General features: G+C 44.0%; 1 protein-coding gene across 4 annotated transcripts in view; it reads left to right on the forward strand.

Moving 5' to 3' along the window:
* The window catches only part of nln (neurolysin (metallopeptidase M3 family)), a 71,200-nt gene that overhangs the window by 45,353 nt on the left and 5,518 nt on the right, over positions 1-20,329 (forward strand). For all 4 annotated transcript variants that reach the window (XR_014570993.1, XM_083793878.1, XM_083793877.1 and 1 more), the window contains 2 exons: positions 14,053-14,276; positions 19,312-19,513. Coding sequence is in view for 3 of the 4 variants with exons in the window: in XM_083793878.1 (XP_083650004.1) it covers positions 14,053-14,276; positions 19,312-19,513 (426 nt within the window). In the remaining variant the exon portion in view is untranslated. The remainder of the gene's footprint in view (positions 1-14,052; positions 14,277-19,311; positions 19,514-20,329) is intronic.

The following is a 20,329-nucleotide window of genomic DNA, read 5'->3' on the forward strand; positions in this document are numbered from 1 at the left end:
ACCCCTATAGGGGTCCCTGAGGGAGTTCCAGGGGTCCCCAGCTCAATTAGAGATAGTTAGGAACTGAATGGACCCTTATTGGTCTGTAACTCTGAGAGTGTACAAATGGATGGTTTGGTTTCATTTGACACTCTCGAGAGTTAAATTGTTGTTAGACATTTGGTTTACTTTATTTTTCAAGAAGTCTACACTATTAGAGAATGTAGAAGTATTATGTTGATCAACGTTTACCTCTCTCCTATGGTAGCCTATACCACATCAAATACAACGTGGAATTGTGGACATATTCTTTAGTTTGGGGTTCCTACTCTCACCTATGGTCATGGAGTGTTCCTACTCTCACCTATGGTCATGAAGTGTTCCTACTCTCACCTATGGTCATGAAGTGTTCCTACTCTCACCTATGGTCATGAAGTGTCCCTACTCTCACCTATGGTCATGAAGTGTCCCTACTCTCACCTATGGTCATGAAGTGTTCCTACTCTCACCTATGGTCATGAAGTGTTCCTACTCTCACCTATGGTCATGAAGTGTTCCTACTCTCACCTATGGTCATGAAGTGTTCCTACTCTCACCCAGGGGCGCAATAGGGTAGGGGACGGAGGGGTTTCGTCCCCTGCCAGCCTCACATTGGTCCCCCCCAGATGAGTTAGGGGGTCCCCCTTGGCTGGTGGGGTCCCCCCCTGGCTCCAAAGTTATCTTAGGAGTAATACTTTTGAAATCCTGCGTTCATAAACGCGATATATTTTGAAGCATATATTTGATCCACCCCTGTTTAAATCCCAAAATGGTTTGGCCCGTTCTCTCAACTTTCGGAAGTTGGGAGTTGTTACACCGCAATCAGTGACCCAATGTGCTTTGCACTCTGTAATGATTCTAATAATACAGGAACAGAATTCAATAGGACACCACTGTTGGTGTCACGCACCACTTTGGCACCGTCAGACGATCAATAGATGAATGGATTTACTTTATCCTTTTCATGTCAAGGACCCCCAAATGGACACGTATTAGCCTGCGGACCCCCCCAATTTGAAGAGAAGAGAAGGACCCCCATAAGAGAAGATTTATACAGCTCGGACGGACCCTATTTTAACCATTTCTAGCGGTGGGAATCCAATTGATAATCAATGTTAATTAAAAAAACTGAGAGCGTCCACATGACATGCCACAAACTATCATGTAGTTGTACCTCTGGGGGTCCCCGGACCCCACTTTGGGAATTATATTATTATTTTGGGGGATTTGGGGAAAGGAGGAGATCGCCGACATTAACTGTCAAGACCAGGTAAGGCGCTGCAGGTTTTTCTTTCCTCTCGAGCTGCATGGGTTTAACTAAACTACATTAAAACATCCTCTCCTGAAAACCTCCCAGGTGTTGTACATTTTATAGGATAGGCTAATTTACAGATCAGATGGTCAGTGAGTTTTGACCTGTTCGAGGCGCTGCTGATAATGTGGTACTGTTAAACTTTTACGTTTTGAGACAAATGGGGAGGAGGAGGAATCACAGCCAGGTAATTCATAATAATAATAATAACTGTGCCAAACGCAGTTTTGTATGTACATTGAGTCACTGGAACAACCTCTCTGTAGTTCGACCCCAAACCCTAACCATAACCCCACGTTTGTGGTTAGACCCCCCCATCCCCCCCTCCCCTAGGGTGGTGGGGGGGACGGGGGGGACGGATTTTTCGGCGGCGCCGCTTCGCGGCGCCGCAATATGTCCCCCCCTAGCGTTCGGTCCGTGTTGCGCCGCTGCTCTCACCTATGGTCATGAAGTGTTCCTACTCTCACCTATGGTCATGAAGTGTTCCTACTCTCACCTATGGTCATGAAGTGTCCCTACTCTCACCTATGGTCATGAAGTGTCCCTACTCTCACCTATGGTCATGAAGTGTTCCTACTCTCACCTATGGTCATGAAGTGTTCCTACTCTCACCTATGGTCATGAAGTGTTCCTACTCTCACCTATGGTCATGAAGTGTTCCTACTCTCACCTATGGTCATGAAGTGTTCGGATGGGTATCGTTAGGATTTTTTCGGTACCGGTACCGGTTCCGGTTCTGCTTATCGATTCCGGTTCTTAACGGTTCCCTATTTCGGTTCCAAAATGGTATAAAATAACTTAAATAAGAGGTCAAATGTTTATTTAACAAAAAGGCTCAATGTCAATTTGAGTATATATATATAATGTACAATGAATAGTGTAACATCCTCTCCTTTATTGAGCCATTTGTGGATAATATAGTGATTATTTTAAATATAATATATCTATTCTGTATTTACCCAGGGCAATAGTGTTGTAGGCTACTTCTCTTACTACTAACTACTGACAATGACAAATAAAAGCATGTCTGAGATCTGAGAGCAACACACACACACACACACACACACACACACACACACACACACACACACACACACACACACACACACACACACACACAAATTAGCATCGCTAATGGGGGGGGGGGGCATCTCCAGCCGATAGGCTCAACAAAAAGAAACACAGCCGCTGCACGACGCGTAACACCAGCGCATTTCTCAACGCCGCCCGTCTCCTGTTGAATCTGCGTATACGCGCAGCACTGCAGTGCGCGCTGATATTATTCTGCGGACTACACGTGGCTCTTGGGCTTTGCTTGGCACAGTTTCCAAAGTAAAACAAAATAATAATAATGCTGAAGTAGAATCCATAGCAAACTAATACACTGGAGCACAGAACTGACTGACACAGTGACTAGCAGGCAGGCTGACAGTGAAGTAGTATAACGGCAAAAAGCCAAAGAGGCAATGCAATTCAGTGTGTCTGGATTTATTTGAGACAATGTCGCAGAGTTGATGGTCAGTGTCCGTGCGCGCCAGCCATCAAGCAAACCGCCGTCTGGAGGATTAAAGTGTGTTATGCAAATGTACCCGGGTGCGCTGTTGAATCTCGGGCAATGTGAATCATGGCCATCGGGGACCAGGCAACCGTATTCGGAAACGGTTCCAATGAAACTCCTCGACAACGCCATGCAGAGAAATAGCCCCGCCTCTGCAAGCCACAAGCCCACAACGCGTCGCTGATGCAACGCGGTGTAGGCTTGTAGATCAGCTCTGTTCCCTGCGCTTCTATTAAAAGGGTAGAAAATAAATAAATAGCGTGTGACCGCGTGTCTGTGAGAACCGATAGAGAGAACCGAAATTGAATTATTGTAATGGGTACCCGGTACTCAGGCACGTTCGGTTCGGTACATACTTGGTCCCGAGTTTCGGGACCCACCCCTACTCTCACCTATGGTCATGAAGTGTTCCTACTCTCACCTCTATGGTCATGAAGTGTTCCTACTCTCACCTATGGTCATGAAGTGTTCCTACTCTCACCTATGGTCATGAAGTGTTCCTACTCTCACCTATGGTCATGAAGTGTGGGTCATGACCAAAATAATAAGGTCACGAATACAAGCGGCCAAAATTAGTTTTCTCCGACGGGTGGCTGGCATCTCCCTTAGAGACAGGGTGAGAAGTTCATCTCCCTTTAGAGATAGGGTGAGAAGTTCATCTCCCTTAGAGAGAGATAGGGTGAGAAGTTCACCTCCCTTAGAGATAGGGTGAGAAGTTCACCTCCCTTAGAGATAGGGTGAGAAGTTCACCTCCCTTAGAGATAGGGTGAGAAGTTAATCTCCCTTAGAGACAGGGTGAGAAGTTCATCTCCCTTAGAGACAGGGTGAGAAGTTCACCTCCCTTAGAGATAGGGTGAGAAGTTCATCTCCCTTAGAGATAGGGTGAGAAGTTCATCTCCCTTAGAGAGAGACAGGGTGAGAAGTTCACCTCCCTTAGAGACAGGGTGAGAAGTTCACCTCCCTTAGAGATAGGGTGAGAAGTTCACCTCCCTTAGAGATAGGGTGAGAAGTTCACCTCCCTTAGAGATAGGGTGAGAAGTTCACCTCCCTTAGAGATAGGGTGAGAAGTTCATCTCCCTTTAGAGAGAGATAGGGTGAGAAGTTCATCTCCCTTTAGAGAGAGATAGGGTGAGAAGTTCACCTCCCTTAGAGACAGGGTGAGAAGTTCATCTCCCTTAGAGATAGGGTGAGAAGTTCATCTCCCTTTAGAGATAGGGTGAGAAGTTCACCTCCCTTAGAGAGATAGGGTGAGAAGTTCATCTCCCTTTAGAGACAGGGTGAGAAGTTCATCTCCCTTTAGAGATAGGGTGAGAAGTTCATCTCCCTTAGAGAGATAGGGTGAGAAGTTCATCTCCCTTTAGAGACAGGGTGAGAAGTTCACCTCCCTTAGAGACAGGGTGAGAAGTTCACCTCCCTTAGAGAGAGATAGGGTGAGAAGTTCATCTCCCTTTAGAGACAGGGTGAGAAGTTCACCTCCCTTAGAGACAGGGTGAGAAGTTCATCTCCCTTAGAGATAGGGTGAGAAGTTCATCTCCCTTAGAGATAGGGTGAGAAGTTCACCTCCCTTAGAGATAGGGTGAGAAGTTCATCTCCCTTAGAGAGAGATAGGGTGAGAAGTTCATCTCCCTTTAGAGAGAGGGTGAGAAGTTCACCTCCCTTTAGAGATAGGGTGAGAAGTTCATCTCCCTTAGAGATAGGGTGAGAAGTTCATCTCCCTTTAGAGACAGGGTGAGAAGTTCATCTCCCTTTAGAGATAGGGTGAGAAGTTCATCTCCCTTAGAGAGATAGGGTGAGAAGTTCATCTCCCTTTAGAGACAGGGTGAGAAGTTCACCTCCCTTAGAGACAGGGTGAGAAGTTCACCTCCCTTAGAGAGAGATAGGGTGAGAAGTTCATCTCCCTTTAGAGACAGGGTGAGAAGTTCACCTCCCTTAGAGACAGGGTGAGAAGTTCATCTCCCTTAGAGATAGGGTGAGAAGTTCATCTCCCTTAGAGATAGGGTGAGAAGTTCACCTCCCTTAGAGATAGGGTGAGAAGTTCACCTCCCTTTAGAGAGAGGGTGAGAAGTTCATCTCCCTTTAGAGACAGGGTGAGAAGTTCAGTCACACGAGAGAGAGACTCGGAGTAGAGTCGCTGCTTCTTCGCCTGGAAAGGAGCCAGCTGAGGAGCTTAAGTTACTAATGTTGCTCTGGAGAGGAATGTTGAAACGGAAGGTTGATGGATGGATTGTATGTGTGACTTTTTCGTGTTTAGACTTACGTAAACAAATCAGATGTGGCACATATCTATTTAAGGCTGGATTCGTCTGCAGTCTGAACACACAGACCTGTGACAGATCTGATCTGCAGTGTGAAAGATCAGATTGGAGAAATCAGTTATTTTTAGTATTTTTAATTTAGTTAACATACATTTTGTTTCCCTGTTTCTTTTCATATAATGACACGCCCAACACAGGGATTTATTGTTACATTAATTGATTGATTTATTGATTATTGTTTCTTTGTAAGTGTTATTATTGTACAGCATAATGCCAAATGGATTCAGCTGCATTTCTACATAATGTAAATTATACTGTAATCATTGTTATCTTTTCAGCAAAAGTACCAGGACGTCCTCACGCGTGAAGAGCGGAGATTTGCAGACAGAATTATTACGTTAGGAAAACGTAACGGACTGCACCTGTCCAAGCACATACAAGAGGTAACGTAGAATTATGTCACGCTCAAATGACAATTTCATCACGTTTTCTTTTAGGTGAAACGTCTTAAGGGCCCCATTTTCGTCACCGCTAAACCCCTTATCCCTAAACCCCTTATCCCTAAACCCCTTATCCCTAAACCCCTTATCCCTAAACCCCTTATCCCTAAACCCCTTATCCCTAAACCCCTTATCTCTAAACCCCTTATCCCTAAACCCCTTATCCCTAAACCCCTTATCTCTAAACCCCTTATCCCTAAACCCCTTATCTCTAAACCCCTTATCCCTAAACCCCTTATCCCTAAACTTCTTTGCCTTTTTCTTTACTATTTTGAAAAACATTTTTGAATAGTTCAACTAGCCAATCTACATTGACACGTTGTGAGCTTGTAGACTGGACATTTTAACGATTCAAAAATGTTTTTCACAATGTATGCCTCTTTCTTCTTATTATTGGAAGGTTTTGACATATGTCCCATAGCCTGGAGGGATGCGCCCCTCTGATTGGTTCAGAAACTTAGATCCTGCCGTCTGAGGCTGAAACTTCAAAATAAAATGCCAAAAAAAAAGCCATTTCACTACACCTTTATAAGGTGGTGGTGGTTGTGTCTCCCTGTTCTTCTATTGAGACATTTAAATCGTGTCAAAGGTCATGGACATGGATTTCAACCTTCAGGTCAGGATTCAATTTATCCCCTGAGCAAGCAGACAACGCTCTATTAGGTCAATGGTAAAATGTGTCATCACTTTCACAGGGAACCGGGTTCAAATCCTCGGGTAGTAGGGGGAAGTTACATAGTGCAGCAGCTTTAAGTAACGTTCTCCTGTCTGTCTGTCTGTCTGTCTGTCTGTCTGTCTGTCTGTCTGTCTGTCTGTCTGTCTGTCTGTCTGTCTGTTCCAAGGACATCGAACGGACGTCCAAACGTTTGAGTGAACTGTCCATCGAGTTCAACAAGAATCTGAACGAAGAAAACACATACCTGGTGTTTTCTGAACATGAATTAGGTGAGTTTAACATGAATTAGGTGAGTTTAACATTGAGTTTAACATGAATTAGATGAGTTTAACATGAATTAGGTGAGTTTAACATTGAGTTTAACATGAATTAGGTGAGTTTAACATTGAGTTTAACATGCATTAGATGAGTTTAACATGAATTAGGTGAGTTTAACATGAATTAGGTGAGTTTAACATTGAGTTTAACATGAATTAGGTGAGTTTAACATTGAGTTTAACATGAAGTAGGTGAGTTTAACATGAATTAGGTGAGTTTAACATTGAGTTTAACATACATTAGATGAGTTTAACATGAATTAGGTGAGTTTAACATGAATTAGGTGAGTTTAACATTGAGTTTAACATGCATTAGATGAGTTTAACATGGATTAGGTGAGTTTAACATTGAGTTTAACATGAATTAGGTGAGTTTAACATTGAGTTTAACATGCATTAGATGAGTTTAACATGAATTAGGTGAGTTTAACATGAATTAGGTGAGTTTAACATTGAGTTTAACATGCATTAGATGAGTTTAACATGAATTAGGTGAGTTTAACATGAATTAGGTGAGTTTAACATTGAGTTTAACATGCATTAGATGAGTTTAACATGAATTAGGTGAGTTTAACATGAATTAGGTGAGTTTAACATGAATTAGGTGAGTTTAACATTGAGTTTAACATGCATTAGATGAGTTTAACATGAATTAGGTGAGTTTAACATGAATTAGGTGAGTTTAACATTGAGTTTAACATGCATTAGATGAGTTTAACATGAATTAGGTGAGTTTAACATGAATTAGGTGAGTTTAGCATTGAGTTTAACATGAATTAGGTGAGTTTAACATTGAGTTTAACATGAATTAGGTAATTAAATTCGCTTACAGGTCTTTAAATAAATACTTTTTGAAACAGCTACGGGAAAAGATGAATGGGGAATTCTCTTCTCCGTAGATTTTGATTTTCCATATTATTACAATACAAAGCATAGATCAGATATCCAGTGGCGTGCACAGACATTTAGAGGGGCAGGTGCTCAAGTGGAAAAAAGGGCACCTTGTGCAGCGCGTGGAACCGGCTGGTTGCCTTAATAGTGTGGGATGTATACATTTTGGGGCATAAATAATATATTAGAACGAAGCTTTTTTTTTAATCAATAATTGATCAATGTCACCATGGTCCACATAGTTCCCTTTTTTCATACACCAATTTTCACACACACATTCATACACCGATTGCGGCGGAAGCCATGCAAGGCACCAACAACCAGCACATCGGGAGCAATTTGGGGTTCAGTTTCAGTGTCGTCTTGCCCAAGGACACTTCGACATGTAGACAGGAGGAGGAGGAGCCGGGATTCGAACCGCCGACCCACGGATCATTGGACGACCTGCTCTACCTCCTGAGCCACAGTCGCCCCGGGGCAGGTGGTGCTCTAGCACCCCCTAGTGTCTATCTGTGCACGCCACTGACTGCTATCTGTTTGCTCCTCTGTCTCCACGCACGCAGGCGGTCTGGCGGACAGCTATCTGAACGGCCTGGAGAAGACGGAGGACGGTTGTTACAAGGTCACGCTGGAGTACCCCCACTACTACCCTCTGATGAAGAGGTGCCACGTCCCCGACACCAGGAGGAAGATGGAGAAGGCCTTTCACAGCCGCTGTCTACAGGTACGTCCCCCCTGACACCAGGAGGCTGTCTACAGGTACGTCCCCCCTGACACCAGGAGGCTGTCTACAGGTACGTCCCTCCTGACACCAGGATGGAGAAGGCCTTCCACAGCCGCTGTCTACAGGTATACAAATAATGTCTGGAAAAGGGCAGTTGTTTTACAGACAGACAGGTATAAGGGCAGGGGCTGAAGCCATGTTTCTATGTCAGTGGTGAAAAACACATGCTTCTATGTCAGTGGTGAAAAACACATGCTTCTATGTCATTGGTGAAAAACACATGTTTCTATGTCAGTGGTGAAAAACACATGTTTCTATGTCAGTGGTGAAAAACACATGCTTCTATGTCAGTGGTGAAAAACACATGCTTCTATGTCAGTGGTGAAAAACACATGCTTCTATCTCAGTGGTGAAAAACACATGCTTCTATGTCAGTGGTGAAAAACACATGCTTCTATGTCAGTGGTGAAAAACACATGCTTCTATGTCAGTGGTGAAAAACACATGCTTCTATGTCAGTGGTGAAAAACACATGCTTCTATGTCAGTGGTGAAAAACACATGCTTCTATGTCAGTGGTGAAAAACACATGCTTCTATGTCAGTGGTGAAAAACACATGCTTCTATGTCAGTGGTGAAAAACACATGCTTCTATGTCAGTGGTGAAAAACACATGCTTCTATGTCAGTGGTGAAAAACACATGCTTCTATGTCAGTGGTGAAAAACACATGCTTCTATGTCAGTGGTGAAAAACATATGCTTCTATGTCAGTGGTGAAAAACACATGCTTCTATGTCAGTGGTGAAAAACACATGCTTCTATGTCAGTGGTGAAAAACACATGTCTATGTGTGCACGTCCCTGGTTTCAGGTGAACACAGTAGATCCTAGGGCATAGGTTAAATAACATCTAGTTGTGTTTAATTCAGGTGAACACAGATCCTAGATCAGAGGTTAACATCTAGTTGTGTTTCATTCAGATGAACACAGAGATCCTGGATCAGAGGTTAACATCTAGTTGTGTTTCATTCAGGTGAACACAGCAGATCCTAGATCAGAGGTTAACATCTAGTTGTGTTTCATTCAGATGAACACAGAGATCCTGGATCAGAGGTTAACATCTAGTTGTGTTTCATTCAGGTGAACACAGCAGATCCTAGATCAGAGGTTAACATCTAGTTGTGTTTAATTCAGGTGAACACAGCAGATCCTAGATCAGAGGTTAACATCTAGTTGTGTTTAATTCAGGTGAACACAGCAGATCCTAGATCAGAGGTTAACATCTAGTTGTGTTTAATTCAGGTGAACACAGTAGATCCTAGATCAGAGGTTAACATCTAGTTGTGTCTCATTCAGGTGAACACAGCAGATCCTAGATCAGAGGTTAACATCTAGTTGTGTAATTCATTCAGGTGAACACAGCAGATCCTAGATCAGAGGTTAACATCTAGTTGTGTCTCATTCAGGTGAACACAGCAGATCCTAGATCAGAGGTTAACATCTAGTTGTGTTTAATTCAGGTGAACACAGATCCTAGATCAGAGGTTAACATCTAGTTGTGTCTCATTCAGGTGAACACAGAGATCCTGGATCAGCTCCTGCGGCTCAGAGCGAGGCTCTCCGGCCTCCTGGGTTTCAGCAGCCATGCCAACTATGTGCTGCAGATGAACATGGCCAAGAATGACACCAACGTCAGGGACTTTCTAGGTATGGTAATGTCATCCACTTCTCCTCACACACTCCAATCGCACACACACACACACACGCACACATGCACGCACGCATGGACACACACACGCGCACCCGTGCACACGCACACACGCGCACTCGACACACACATCGAGTGTCTCTATGTTGCTGGCGTGAGTGCTAGCTGTTTTATTAAGCCAATATTTCACAAAGCTGAAGCAGATAAGGAGAGGGAGTATTTGTTCATACTATACCATGAGAATTTGAAGGATAATATTCATCATAGCCAGAGATGGGCAGTATTTGAAATACATGTATTTGAAATACGTATTTGAAATACTTTTTCTGTATTTTGTCATTTGTATTTCGCTGGGATGGAAGAAATGAGATGTATTTTGTATTTAGATAATTCTTTTGACCCAGTATTTGTATTTTGTATCAAAATACATTTTCAATATATTTTGCCCATCAGAGATGGGCAGTATTTTAAATACATGTATTTGAAATACATATTTGAAATACTTTTTCTGTATTTTGTAATTTGTATTTCGCTGGGATGGAAGATGTATTTTGTATTTTGTATTTAGATACATTTTTTGACCCCGTATTTGTATTTTGTATCAAAATACATTTTTAATGTATATTGCCCATCTCTGATCATAGCCCCTCCTATGTCCATCTTTTGCTCTGTGTGAGCCAATTTTGTCCTAACACTACATTAACCCATTCTGACCTGAGATAAGATTCTAAAAAAAATTCTAATAAATTCTAAAAAAATAGCAGACCTACAAGCTCATAGCGCGCCACTCGGTGGCGCGCTATGAGCTTGTAGATCTGCTATTTTTCAATAGCTAAAGCATGACACATAATGCTAACACCAAAATGGGTTCCCGCCCCAACATTGGGTTAACAGATTCACCATCAGCCATTGGCCGAGATCTACGTCAATCAAAGCTCATTTTCTTTTTAACAGACAGCTTCCACGAGAAGCTTCGGCCAATCGGAGAGAAGGAGAGGCGGTACATCCTGTCTCTGAAGAAGAGAGAGAGCCTGATGAGAGGACTGACGTTTGACGGACAGATCAACGCCTGGGACCTCCCCTATTACATGAACCAGGTAGGCCTGTAGATCTGATATTAGATCTGTCATTAGACTGGGACCTCCCCTATTATATGAACCAGGTAGACTTGTAGATCTGATATTAGATCTGATATTAGACTGGGACCTCCCCTATTACATGAACCAGGTAGGCCTGTAGATCTGATATTACTTGCGCAAGCAGAGCGCGCAAGTAATGTGATCGGCCTGGTCCATTTGTCGTGACAGCCGTTCCGCCATTTCAGGACCCCCCCAGAAAAACATCAAATCTGTGCCCGTATTGCTGGACCAATGATGACGAAATGACCATATCTCTTACGTCATCATTTAGAGCTGGTCATACACGTATTTCTTACGTCATCATTTAGAGCTAGTCATACACGTATGTGTATGACTAGCTCTAAATGATGACGTAAGAAATATGGTCATTTCGTCATCATTGGTCCAGCAATACGGGCACAGATTTGATGTTTTTCTGGGGGGGTCCTGAAATGGCGGAACGTTTTTTTTGCTGTCACGGTTTTTGGACCAGGCCGATCACAGAATACCGCTAATCAACTTACAACTACACACTTTATACAGTATAGAGTATAGAGTATATAGATATACGTATATAGTATATGCCTATATACGTATATAGATATTGTATAACTGCTCTCAGTAATGACGTATGTAATACAACATTATGATTCTGGAATGTATAAAAGTCACAACGTGTCAAAAATGTTACCATAATTATTAATATTAGTGTGGTTTGCAAAATTAAATATATATCTAAGTATATAATTATATATGCAAAAACTAAGTTATAATATCGCAAGAAGCTCAGTCATTTAACACTCTCCGGGAAAGACGCAGACAGACTTGGCCATATCAACAATCCAGATCATTTGACACGTCCACGGGGGAAGGCTAGAAAGGGTGAAAGACTCTCAGGTGTACCAGTTAGCTGGGGTGACTCTCAGCCAAAGACTCTCAGCTATCCTATGCACAGTGAAAGAAGGAAGATATTGAAACCAGGACTCTCCGAGGAAGACGCAGACAGACTCGGGCATATCAACACTCCAGATCATTTGACAATTTCACACGGAAGCCTGTTGTAAACACAGATCTAGATCAATAGGACACCTCCACACCGAAACTGCCATATCAACAATCCAGATCCAGAATATATCTACAACAATAAAACAGTATTTCTTATATAGATAGAAACTAGAATCATACTTAATACTAAATGATTACATGTATAGTAGGTAGCAAATAATTACATCTAAACATTAATCATTTCAAACGTTCCTTCACAGAGATACTGAGATTTGGCAGTTTACAGCGGGCGAAAAGATTACATGCGCGCTCTGCTTGCGCACTAGTTGGCCATTTATGGCCTACTAGTGTGCAACAAGCAAGTATGCACTCGACAGAGTGCAGTTCTAGTTAGATCTGTTATTAGACTGGGACCTCCCCTATTATATGAACCAGGTAGACTTGTAGATCTGATATTAACCCTATTATATGAACCAGGTAGACTTGTAGATCTGATGTTAACCCTACTACATGAACCAGGTAGACTTGTAGATCTGATATTAGATCTGTCATTAGACTGGGACCTCCCCTACTATATGAACCAGGTAGACTTGTAGATCTGTTATTAGATCTGATATTAGACTGGGACCTCTCCTCTCACGGTGTTGTTTTCATCGACTAAAACTAAGATGAAAAATGTTCGTCGACTACCTTTTTCCACTGACAAAAACTAAATGGAAACTAAATGAAAACTAAGCTACGATGACTAAAACTAAGACTAAATATACTGACAATTTTGTCGACAAATAAAAACTAGACTAAAATGTTAGGAAGGGACTAGTGGACAAGAGATCCAGTATAAGTCATTTTACACTTGGTTGCATGATGAAAATAGCAGATCTACAAGCTCACAACTGAGGAAAAAGTTAGTCGACGAACACTTTTCGTCTTATTTTTTTTGTAGACGAAATCAACACTATGTCTCTCTCTCCCCCCCCCTCTCTCTCTCTCTCTCTCTCTCTCTCTCTCTCTCTCTCCCCCTCTCCCCCTATGTCTCTCTCTCTCTCTCTCTCTCAATTCAATTTCAATTTCAAAAGGCTTTATTGGCATGATAAATATGTTTTACATTGCCAAAGCGTACATACAACAAAACAAAAGTCCATAAACATCCCAACAATAATGAACAACAAGCAATACAGTAACAATGAAAATAAATTATCAAACATAAACATAACAGCAACTTAATGACCCTGTTCAGACAGATATACCTGTCTCATCTGTCCACTGTCTGTCCCTCAGACAGATATACCTGTCTCTACTGTCCACTGTCTGTCCCTCAGCCAGATATACCTGTCTCTACTGTCCACTGTCTGTCCCTCAGACAGATATACCTGTCTCTACTGTCCACTGTCTGTCCCTCAGACAGATATACCTGTCTCTACTGTCCACTGTCTGTCCCTCAGACAGATATACCTGTCTCTTCTGTCCACTGTCTGTCCCTCAGTTGATGACAACTCCATACATATTTTGCTGCCAAAACTGTGCATTTGGACTGTTCTCCCAGAACATATTGGAGTGATGAGTTATTAATGGTGGATTCAAATTATTTATATTTTTCTTTAAATGTAGGGAAGAATGATTCTCTGATGTCTTTATATTTGTCTCATTGTAACAGAAAGTGTAGTTCCGTCTCCACCTCCCCTTCAGAGCAGAGTGAACACAGTCTGTCTTCTCTAGGCAGCCACTTCTGTCTGTGTCTGTGTGTCTGTGTGTCTGTCTGTCTGTGTCTGCCTGTTTCTACTGCCAGGCGGTGGTCGCTGAGTCTGTACATAGTCAACATCTTCCTCAGTGTTGGATCAGTAACAGTGGTCAGGTAGTTTGCCACTGTGTATTCTCGTTCGAGGGCCAAATAGCATTCTAATTTACTTTGGGTTTTTCTCTCTCTCTCTCCCTATGTCTCTCTCTCTCTCTCTCTCTCTCTCTCTCTCCCAGGTGGAGCAGTGTAAGTTCTCCGTGGACAAGGACAAGCTGATCGAGTACTTCCCGTTGGACCTGGTGACCGCGGGCCTGCTGGACCTCTACCAGAACCTCCTGGGCCTGACCTTCACCAAGGTCAAGCAGCCGGGGGCGTGGCACCCCGCGGTCAGCGCCTACCGCGTGGCGGACACGGCGTCCGGAGAGGAGATAGGACAGTTCTACCTGGACCTCCACCCCAGGTGAGGAGATAGGACAGTTCTACCTGGACCTCCACCCCAGGTGAGGAGATAGGACAGTTCTACATGGACCTTTACCCCAGGTGAGGAGATAGGACAGTTCTACATGGACCTTTACCCCAGGTGAGGAGATAGGACAGTTCTACATGGACCTTTACCCCAGGTGAGGAGATAGGACAGTTCTACCTGGACCTCCACCCCAGGTGAGGAGATAGGACAGTTCTACATGGACCTTTACCCCATGTGAGAGAGGAGATAGGACAGTTCTATCTGGACCTTTACCCCAGGTGAGGAGATAGGACAGTTCTACATGGACCTTTACCCCAGGTGAGAGAGGAGATAGGACAGTTCTACCTGGACCTTTACCCCAGGTGAGAGAGGAGATAGGACAGTTCTACATGGACCTTTACCCCAGGTGAGAGAGGAGATAGGACAGTTCTACCTGGACCTCCACCCCAGGTGAGGAGATAGGACAGTTCTACCTGGACCTCCACCCCAGGTGAGAGAGGAGATAGGACAGTTCTACCTGGACCTCCACCCCAGGTGAGGAGATAGGACAGTTCTACCTGGACCTCCACCCCAGGTGAGGAGATAGGACAGTTCTACCTGGACCTCCACCCCAGGTGAGGAGATAGGACAGTTCTACATGGACCTCCACCCCAGGTGAGGAGATAGGACAGTTCTACATGGACCTCCACCCCAGGTGAGGAGATAGGACAGTTCTACCTGGACCTCCACCCCAGGTGAGAGAGGAGATAGGACAGTTCTACATGGACCTTTACCCCAGGTGAGGAGATAGGACAGTTCTACCTGGACCTCCACCCCAGGTGAGAGAGGAGATAGGACAGTTCTACCTGGACCTCCACCCCAGGTGAGGAGATAGGACAGTTCTACCTGGACCTTTACCCCATGTGAGGAGATAGGACAGTTCTACCTGGACCTCCACCCCAGGTGAGAGAGGAGATAGGACAGTTCTACCTGGACCTCCACCCCAGGTGAGGAGATAGGACAGTTCTACCTGGACCTCCACCCCAGGTGAGAGAGGAGATAGGACAGTTCTACCTGGACCTCCACCCCAGGAGAGGAGATAGGACAGTTCTACCTGGACCTCCACCCCAGGTGAGAGAGGAGATAGGACAGTTCTACCTGGACCTCCACCCCAGGTGAGAGAGGAGATAGGACAGTTCTACATGGACCTCCACCCCAGGTGAGAGAGGAGATAGGACAGTTCTACATGGACCTTTACCCCAGGTGAGGAGATAGGACAGTTCTACCTGGACCTCCACCCCAGGTGAGAGAGGAGATAGGACAGTTCTACCTGGACCTCCACCCCAGGTGAGGAGATAGGACAGTTCTACCTGGACCTTTACCCCAGGTGAGGAGATAGGACAGTTCTACCTGGACCTTTACCCCAGGTGAGAGAGGAGATAGGACAGTTCTACCTGGACCTCCACCCCAGGTGAGGAGATAGGACAGTTCTACATGGACCTTTACCCCAGGTGAGAGAGGAGATAGGACAGTTCTACATGGACCTTTACCCCAGGTGAGAGAGGAGATAGGACAGTTCTACATGGACCTTTACCCCAGGTGAGGAGATAGGACAGTTCTACCTGGACCTCCACCCCAGGTGAGGAGATAGGACAGTTCTACATGGACCTTTACCCCAGGTGAGAGAGGAGATAGGACAGTTCTACATGGACCTTTACCCCAGGTGAGAGAGGAGATAGGACAGTTCTACATGGACCTTTACCCCAGGTGAGAGAGGAGATAGGACAGTTCTACCTGGACCTTTACCCCAGGTGAGGAGATAGGACAGTTCTACCTGAACCTTTACCCCAGGTGAGAGAGGAGATAGGACAGTTCTACCTGGACCTCCACCCCAGGTGAGGAGATAGGACAGTTCTACATGGACCTTTACCCCAGGTGAGAGAGGAGATAGGACAGTTCTACATGGACCTTTACCCCAGGTGAGAGAGGAGATAGGACAGTTCTACATGGACCTTTACCCCAGGTGAGAGAGGAGATAGGACAGTTCTACCTGGACCTCCACCCCAGGTGAGAGAGGAGATAGGACAGTTCTACATGGACCTTTACTCCAGGTGAGAGAGGAGATAGGACAGTTCTACCTGGACCTTTACCCCAGGTGAGGAGATAGGACAGTTCTACCTGGACCTCCACCCCAGGTGAGAGAGGAGATAGGACAGTTCTACATGGACCTTTACCCCAGGTGAGAGAGGAGATAGGACAGTTCTACATGGACCTTTACCCCAGGTGAGAGAGGAGATAGGACAGTTCTACATGGACCTCCACCCCAGGTGAGAGAGGAGATAGGACAGTTCTACATGGACCTCCACCCCAGGTGAGAGAGGAGATAGGACAGTTCTACCTGGACCTTTACCCCAGGTGAGAGAGGAGATAGGACAGTTCTACCTGGACCTCCACCCCAGGTGAGAGAGGAGATAGGACAGTTCTACATGGACCTCCACCCCAGGTGAGAGAGGAGATAGGACAGTTCTACCTGGACCTCCACCCCAGGTGAGAGAGGAGATAGGACAGTTCTACATGGACCTTTACCCCAGGTGAGAGAGGAGATAGGACAGTTCTACCTGGACCTCCACCCCAGGTGAGAGAGGAGATAGGACAGTTCTACCTGGACCTCCACCCCAGGTGAGGAGATAGGACAGTTCTACATGGACCTTTACCCCAGGTGAGGAGATAGGACAGTTCTACCTGGACCTTTACCCCAGGTGAGGAGATAGGACAGTTCTACATGGACCTTTACCCCAGGTGAACACAGCCAGTGTAAAATACCCGGTAAGCTCGGGCCTCGAGTGGCTTATTGCTTTTCTAAAACGGTTACAAACATATAGCAATATTAACCTAATATAACGATTGAATTCACAAAAGTAGCTACGCTTTGCGCCACCAGAGCGAGCAACATGCACTTCCTTGTTTTGCTCGGCAAGTATAGCCCCAGTGATTGAAGGAGTGGGTTATCGGTGGACTTTACACCGGTCACGTGACGGTAACCAGCCAATCAGAATCAAGCATTGGGACTACCCGTTTTAGAAACATATGTTTTTCACCACTGACATAGAAACATATGTTTTTCACCACTGACATAGAAGCATATTATGTGTTTCACCACTGACATAGAAGCATGTGTTTTTCACCACTGACATAGAAACATATGTTTTTCACCACTGACATAGAAGCATATTATGTGTTTCACCACTGACATAGAAGCATGTGTTTTTCACCACTGACATAGAAGCATGTGTTTTTCACCACTGACATAGAAGCATATGTTTTTCACCACTGAGATAGAAGCATGTGTTTTTCACCACTGACATAGAAACATATGTTTTTCACCACTGACATAGAAACATATGTTTTTCACCACTGACATAGAAGCATGTGTTTTTCACCACTGACATAGAAGCATGTGTTTTTCACCAATGACATAGAAGCATGTGTTTTTCACCACTGACATAGAAGCATGTGTTTTTCACCACTGACATAGAAGCATGTGTTTTTCACCACTGACATAGAAACATATGTTTTTCACCACTGACATAGAAGCATGTGTTTTTCACCACTGACATAGAAGCATGTGTTTTTCACCACTGACATAGAAACATATGTTTTTCACCACTGACATAGAAGCATGTGTTTTTCACCACTGACATAGAAGCATGTGTTTTTCACCACTGACATAGAAACATATGTTTTTCAGAAAACTGTTAGTATTTAGAAGACCCTTCTGTTTTTAGAAGGCCTCTGTCCCAAGCAGGTTAAAAGCACAAGGCCAGGATGAGAGGCCAGGCCGGGCTGTGGCCCTCGCGGCCTGCCCTTTGATCTAAATGTCATTCTTCACATTGTGGTCAGAGAAAAACAAACCTATAAGTAACATAAACGTGAGTACGGGTGACCGCATGACGTGTGGTGTGTGTGTTCAGGTTACTACTAACAGAGCACCGAGGGCTGACGTCAATATCGCTAGAGGGCGCTATACGTCCATGTAGCTTTAATTTGCATTGTAATCCCCATAGGGGTAGCTAATAGCTAATGTTACTGCTGCTGAATTAGTTACATTTTCACTAGAAACAGACTTTATCATATATGAGTCTATGACTGAGACACTGACAATAACGCAGAGACGGCTTGTTTATTTTTTGGACCACAACGCTTATATGAAACGATATTAAGATCACCCCATGTAGTTCTCCATAGAGAAATGACTTCTGTGAACCAGGGGAATGGAGGGGATGAGCGAGTGTCGTCAGGACTTTGGTGCTCTATAGAAAACTGAAAATACATTTAATAATAATAATAATAATAATAATAATAATAATATAACTTTATTTGTATAGCACCTTTCATGACATGAAATGCAGCTCAAAGTGCTTTACAGAGAAATGGAGAAAAAAAAGAAAAGCAAGGCAACGACATAAAAAGAAAAACAAGCAGTAATGCAATACATTGAGGACATGAATAACAAAAAAAATGTAAGATCAATTCAAAGCAATGTTGTAGAAGTGGGTCTTGAGCTGAGCTTTAAAAATGTCTACAGAGGCTGCCCGCAGGTACAGTGGGAGTTTGTTAAACTACAGAGGCTGCCTGTCGAAGGTACAGTAGGAGTTTGTTAAACTACAGAGGCTGCCTGTCGAAGGTACAGTGGGAGTTTGTTAAACTACAGAGGCTGCCTGTCGAAGGTACAGTAGGAGTTTGTTAAACTACAGAGGCTGCCTGTCGAAGGTACAGTGGGAGTTTGTTAAACTACAGAGGCTGCCTGTCGAAGGTACAGTGGGAGTTTGTTAAACTACAGAGGCTGCCTGTCAAAGGTACAGTGGGAGTTTGTTCCATGCCGTCGGCCCCTAGAAGCAAAAAGCTGCTTCCCCGTATTTTTTAGTTGCCTTTTTGTTCTCAAATATTTTTTTTCTCAAATTATTTGTTTTTGAGGTCAGGCCTAAATGGGCTAATTTGCTTCGTGGTCGTTTCTCCCTTTTTGCCGACGGCACAATCTGCCCCCCCCCAGAAAAGGGAAGTACGGCCACGCGGCGTGCTTCGGCCTGCAGCCGGGCTGCGTGGGGGCTGATGGGAAACGGAGTCTCTCGGTGGCCGCCATGGTGTCCAACTTCACGGCGCCCTCTAAAGGATGGCCCTCCTTACTGCAGCACCACGAGGTGGAGACGTTCTTCCACGAGTTCGGACACGTCATGCATGAGATCTGTTCCAAGGTCAGCAAACGTCACTTCATCAGTGTTGTTTTTGGTCTGAGATCTGTGCCAAGGTCAGCAAACGTCACGTCATCAGTGGTGTTTTTGGTCGACTAAAACTTAACCCATTCTGACCTGAGATCAGATTCTAAAAATGTCTTCTAAATTCTGACAGTTTTTCTGAAAAAGCTATGTTTCTATGTCAGTCGTTCTTCGATTAAAAAAAAAATAGCAGACCTACGAGCTTGTAGATCTGATTTTTTTCAATAGCTAAAGCATAACATGATGCTGACACCAAAATGGGTTCCCGTTCAGAATGGGTTTAAGATGATTTTATTTCCCGTCGACTACCATTTTTCACTGACGAAAACGAAATGGAAACTAAATAAAAACTATAAGCTACATGATGACTAAAACTAATAAGACTAAATGTATTGACAATTTCGTCAACAGATAAAAACTAGACTAAAATGTTAGGAAGGGACTATAGCGGACAAGACATCCAGTATAAGGCTGAAAATAGCAGATCTACAAGCTCACGACGCGTCGCAGTTTTAGTCGACTAAAATCTCATGGCATTTAGTCGACTAAAACTAGACTAACACTAAGACATTCCAGGTGACTAAAATGTGACTAAGACTAAATTAAAACTTTTCAAAAGACTAATGACTAAAACTAAAATCAAACATTGCTGCCAAAAACAACACTGTACGTCATGCACAACGAGATCTGTTCCAAGGTCAGGAGGTCATGCTCAACGCAGCAACATCTTTATTTTTATTTTTTTGTCGTAGTCTCTTCAATAGTTTTCATTTAGTTTTAGTCACATTTTAGTCA

Source organism: Protomyctophum parallelum (genome assembly GCF_964188405.1).
Source record: "Protomyctophum parallelum genome assembly, chromosome: 21".
NCBI classification, from domain to species: Eukaryota; Metazoa; Chordata; class Actinopteri; order Myctophiformes; family Myctophidae; genus Protomyctophum; species Protomyctophum parallelum.